Raw genomic sequence first — 6128 nt, forward strand, 5'->3', positions numbered from 1 at the left:
CCTAGAAAATGAAATGGCTTCTTTTTGCAATCAAATGGTACACTACTGATGTTATAGTCTAAACTAATGGTACATTACTGATACTCAGTCAAACCTAACAGTTTATTTTCCTCATACTATAGTCAAATCTAATGGTAAATTACTGATACTAGTCAAATCTGATACTCAATCAAACCTAACAATTTATTTTGCTCATACTATAGTCAAATCTAATGGTAAATTACTGATACTAGTCAAATCTAATGGTAAATTACTGATACTAGTCAAATCTATGGAGTACAATCTTTACTCAAGTCTCATGGTACATTACTGATACTAATCTATGGAGTACAATCTTTACTCAAATCTAATGGTACACAATAGTCTAAACTAATGGTACATTACTGATCCTCAGTCCAATCTAACAGTATATTTTGCTCATACTACAGTCAAATCTAATGGTACATTACTGATACTAGTCAAATCTATGGATTACAATCTTTAGTCAAATCTAACAGTATATATTGCTCATACTACAGTCAAATCTAATGGTACATTACTGATACTAGTCAAATCTATAGAGTACAATCTTTAGTCAAATCTAATGGTACATTACTGATATGATAACCGTTAAATCTATAGAGTATCAACTATGTTAACTTATTCTTATGAGTTGTATTACAAGTGCTCTGACTTTGACAGCTAGCAATTCACCAGTGTCGGGGGGGAAGAGAGAACAATATCAATGGCGAGAACGGAAGCTTTGATGACGGACTGCACGGTAAGCAACTGTGCGCAGATTTGCTGCAGCACTGGCAATGGTGGTTGTGGTGGCAGTGACAGCTGTGGAAGCATTGCTGCTGCCTCCTTGTGCCTGTGCCAGTTCTGCTTGGTGCAAGCGTCTTGCCAGTGCAGCATCTGCCTGCTCTTGCCGCCTGCGCCGGCTGTTGCTGCTTCCATGGGATGATTGTGACCGTGGTCGTGCAACTACAACCTCAGCATCATCATCATCCTCCCCTGCACTCCAGTGTCCCCCAACCATCACAGGACCTTGCCTGATAAAACCCCACCTGTCACCTCTCCTTCTCAGCCCTGCTGGCGGCGGCCTTGCTCTTTGCCATGCCTCCCTTGTCCCCCTTGTTGCTGCTGCTGCTGTTGCACTCTCTTCGCGACAACCACAAGCCTGCCCCTCAGCTTGCTTTTTCTTCTCAGCTTCCCTTGCAGCCACCGCCCTTGACTCCATTTCCATTGGGAAGAGAAGCTGCACTGTGTTCCACAGCACCACATTCACAGGACAGCTCCTCCAAGTATCACCTCTGTCAACAAAGTACACAAGAAACAACTCAACCTGCAGTAATGTATGTGTGTGTGTCTCTGTGTATTCATGTGTGCACTGCTGTACATAAATGAGATACATTCAATCGTTCCACCCCCCAAAAAAATAGTGTGCACACGTTCATGCGTGCGTGCCTGTGTGCACGTGTGTGTGTGTGTGTGTGTGTGTGTGTGTGTGTGTGTGTGTGTGCGCGCGCGCGCGCGCGCGCGCGCTAAAATCAAGTAGGTATGGAGCTTGGACATACATGAATCTGCTGTGAAAAAAACACATGCATGAACATGCAGGCAGACAACCCAAAAAAAAAAGTGTGCATGCCTGTGTGTGTGTGTGTGCGCGTGCGCTAAAATCAAGTAGGTGTGGACCTTGGACATACACGAATCTGCTGTGAAAAAAACACATGCATGGACATGCAATGCAGGCAGACAACCATAAAGGCCATTCCTCACGAGAGAGTAGGCTATGCATGGAATGGGACCACAGTTGTCTATGCTGAACAGCATGATGTGATTAGATGACAAATTACGTAGTACATAGCTGAATCTTACTTGAGCTGTTGCCTGCATTTTGGGCACCGTGGACCACACTTCTCTAACACAGATCGCAAGCACCCTCTACAGAAGCTGGAAGACCAAAGACGTGGCAGTGAGTATGTTGATATTATTTAGCATGCAACCAGAAGTTATCAGCATCTTTTCTGACTACCATTTACCTATGACCACAAGATGTGGTCGATGGCTCAAAGCAAATATCCAAACAAACCTGTAAAATCCATTGAAAAAGAATTCAGGAATCCTGCATATATTCTTGACTTTCTGTAAAACATTCTTTTATAAACTTTATGCATTTTGAAATAGCACATCGGTAGCTAACACTTCAATTAGAAATTTAGGACTTTGGCTTCTAATTCTTTACCGCATGACATCAGAATTTGCCTAAAACTGACCCGGAAAGTTGCTGGTTATTCGATCAATCAGCACACAGAGAAACCAAGAAATTGTGATTATTTGCTCGATCAGAAGTAAATGTATATTTGTCAGAGTTTTCTACTACAAGGTTTATGAGAAAATATAACCATCACCTAAGTAATATCACAACTAGAGTCCTTTCTACTTGATCACAATACACAAATTTACCTCTTCTACATGCAATTCATGCTTTTTTCAACATGTACTTTTATGTGCAGACACCTCTTCTACAAGCAACTCGTTAATTGGTTACCAATGTTCATGGCATCTCAGCACACAGAAAAAAAGAAGATTGCTCGATCAGTAGAAGCAAATGTTTATTTGTCAGAGTTTTCTAGCTACATGGTTTAAGGAGCAGGCATAAGCATCACCCAAGTATTACTACATCTAGATTCCTTTCTACTCAATTACATTACCCCAAATTTACCTCTTCTACAAGCAATTCATGCATTACTGATTAGATCTGGAGGAGCCTAATCCTTCACCTTGTCATTCCATGTGAAAGCCCAAAAAGGCGCTTTCACGTGGCAGATGCCTTTCCTTCACAATTCTAACCCATATGTGGTAGTTTTCCTTTGCTCTCTTGATAGCTCAAAACAGTTGTTGATCAACCAGTACGCAAAACAGTGTTTAGGCCTCCTGTGTGGCAAATGTTAAGTTTGCAAACCACATATTGGATATATTTGCTCCTGTTGGCACTCACAGCCATGAACATGGTAGGGTTTACACTCTATGCTTTAGGGTGGCTTTTGCAAAACAGCCTTAAAAGCACACTTCAAAATGCAACTTCAGTATGAATCTACATTGTTCATACAGCAAATGTCCTAATTGCTGCACATTGGTGGGTCCCAAGGCCTTAACATTGCTCAGGCCTCATAACCTTGTTAATCTGCCAATAAATTGAATATTGTATTTAATTCAATTCAGAAAACAGATAGTCAGTTACCTTGCTTTCACAAGTAAGTTAATATTATCACATAATGATAGCCAGTCAGCCAACACAGTTGATGTAATAGAAGGGCCAGCTGAGAAGTGTCATGGAACAAAAGATACTATCATGTAAACCAATGGATTAATGGGACCAAATGTAGGGCTCTCTTTATGAAACAAACAAAGCGCAAAACATTTCATATATCAAACTTGGAAATTAAAAGTGCCTACCGCACAGGATAATTCATCTCTCAACTGATCCAAGCAAGACGGTTTTTGATCCTTGGAGTCAGCCTCAGCGAAAACCCCTTTGTTGTCCAAACCAGGAAACTCCTCTTGTGATTGATGCAAGCCAGTTGATGATTGATTCTTCAAATGATCCTCAGTGGATGGTCCCTTGTCAATAGCAGCCATGGCATTAGAACTTCCCCCTTCACTATCAGCAACAATAGGAAGAACGGTCTCAGCTTGAGCTTGCAACGAGCTAGCTGTATGATCTGCACATCTTAGCTGTGTCACTCTGATAGGAAATCCAAGGCACCACAGCAGACAAGAATGGAAAATAAAGGTTAGGCAGACCTGCAGAAGAAATTGGCTTCCCCCTCTCTACATCTTGTACTTCTACTCTCTTGTCTGCACAAGGTCCATTCACCTCCCTCTGAAACTCCTCGTTGAGACTTAAATCACCAATAGGCAAAGCTTCAGGAGAGCACCCATGGATAGCTTGCCTTCTCGCTCTTCTATGTCTTTCATCACCCCAATATCAGGGGCAAAAAACACAGTCAGTCATTCTTCTGAGCATGCTGATCATATTTAAGCATCATATAAAAGAAACCACCATAACCAAGAACTGTGAATGATTAACAAGTGTCCTATAGCTCTTCATAGAGTTTTAAAACAAGAGAAAAGAAATCAAAAAAGGAACTTGGTAAGAATAAGCCATATGTTCATGGCCAGCTTAAGTTGGAGATTTAAGAAAGCATTGCCCAAAAATGAAGCCCTGAATCTAATGGCAGGCGGCAATCCATTTTAAGATTGTCACAACCTAACACACAGTAAGAGGCAAAGGAACCAAATCCAGAAACATCAACCTATTTGATTCAGAAGGATTAGAGACAAACGAAAAATATGAATTAAGGGATTCAACTGCATTCCATTTTCAATGTCAGGTCCTAAGAAGGCCAAAGCAGAGACACAAAAGACATGGCCGATATGGAACCGAACGAGTAAAATGAGTTAAAGACAAAGGAACCATATGAATAAGGGGATTCAAGTACATTCCTTTTTTTAAAGAAGGCAAAAGCAGAGCCACAAATGACATGGAACTGAATACCCGAAACATGACCTTGCATCATGTGTCTGACAGTCTGAATCCAAAGAATCATATCCAGAACTAAGTGGCATTCATAGATTATAACAATTGGTGTTAAGTTAATTCAAAACCAAACAATACCTAGCACGCAGAACTTTGCAACTGTTTAATTAAGTCCCGGCATCTGTAATTTCAAATTAATATCAGCATCCTTGAAGAACAATGCAGTAAACGGTCGTTTAGGAACTGGGGAACCATAGAGACCATAAAGCTACCTTCTTCCTGCGCTTAAAGGAGTGGCAGCCTGCTGTGGAGTTCTCTCTTCTCTTTTCCGATCGCGAGTCCGCATCCTAGTACCACTAGGTTGAGGTGACTGGCATACAACTGGTGAAACAGTAATAGCAGGCTTCTCGTTGGCAGGTATCAAGCCATTGGAACCCTCCACTGCGGCAATCAGGAGGGACTCATCGTCCCAGCCAGCCAAGGCTGCCACAGATCTGAACCCCGGACTCAAGAAAACCTCTTTGCCCCAGATATTTTCCGCGAGCAAAGCCCGAGCGGTCATGAAGGCAGGGAGGCGGCCGTCCTTCTCCGCCTGTGAGCACGATCCTCTCTCCTGCTGCAAGGCACGGGAGATAGCGAAGGCGCGCCGACGGTGCTGATCATCGTCGTCCTCCTCGGAGTCTGCGACGACGGAGGGGACAGTATGTACGGCCATGCCGCTGGTGACCTGCGCTTGGTCTTCTGTTTCGGAATCTTCGACGACGGGAGGGAGGGGCTCGGGGGTGCTTTGATGATGGCCATGGGGCACGGTGTCGGAAGGGTTAGCCGGTGCTGCTGCTGCATCTGCGCAGTCCTGCTCTTCTTCTTCCCGCATGGTTCGATCGACTGGGCACTTGGTCCCTGTCTCACACAGCGCAAGCCTTATTCAAACCAGTTCTTTCTTTCTGTAAATGTAACGGTCACTTCGCTTCTGCGTTGGTTGGCGTTTGGCCCTGCCCTTTTCTCCGCCCTTGCCATAAAGAAATCCCCAAACTTGTGTATGTAATCCATATAAGGATTTTTTGACTCACATCCATACTATCTATACAATATATATGTATATGTATATTATTTTTACTATGTATTTTATATATCTATATGTATATATGTATGTATACATATATCTTACCTTATATCATATTATCTTATAATTGACGAACCAAAACCAAACATACATGGCAATCATACAATACTCTCCAAGCCTCGAGAGAGAAAAATAAATAAATAATGTTTTAAGAAAGAATTTTAATAAACCAAATTTTTATAATACTACATTGATTCATCCATGCATGCTCTCTCTCTCTCTCTCTCTCTCTCTCTCTCTCTCTCTCTCTCTCTCTCTCTCTCTCTCTCTGCCAAGATAGTGGAGTTAAAGCAAGTGTTGTAGGTGAGATAATAAGTTGCTAGATTTTGCTTCATCATCATCTTTGTTCTTCTACTCTTTGATCTCTCTTAACATGCACAAAGATCAAGATTATCCTTGTGTTTTGGCAAAGCCTCAGCTTTTCGACAAGAAATTGAGTAAAAACATAATTGATCTATGGGAGGTTCTCATTTTTTATCA

General features: G+C 42.0%; 1 protein-coding gene across 1 annotated transcript; it reads right to left on the bottom strand.

Annotated features, from left to right (window-relative positions):
* Positions 1 to 353: 353 nt before the first annotated feature.
* LOC148009996 (uncharacterized) lies at positions 354 to 5549 on the bottom strand. The gene is made up of 6 exons (XM_087673084.1): positions 4798 to 5549; positions 3790 to 3956; positions 3442 to 3707; positions 2025 to 2074; positions 1861 to 1935; positions 354 to 1295 (listed from the first exon to the last, which is right to left on the bottom strand). Exons 1-6 carry the CDS (start codon positions 5397 to 5399, stop codon positions 722 to 724), a joined length of 1734 nt encoding a protein of 577 aa, XP_087529210.1. The 5' UTR covers positions 5400 to 5549; the 3' UTR covers positions 354 to 721.
* Positions 5550 to 6128: the final 579 nt, after the last annotated feature.

The sequence above is a fragment of the Lygodium microphyllum genome, chromosome 30 (genome assembly GCF_053477565.2).
Source record: "Lygodium microphyllum isolate KBCC chromosome 30, Lygodium_microphyllum_v1.1.10, whole genome shotgun sequence".
Lineage (NCBI taxonomy): Eukaryota > Viridiplantae > Streptophyta > Polypodiopsida > Schizaeales > Lygodiaceae > Lygodium > Lygodium microphyllum.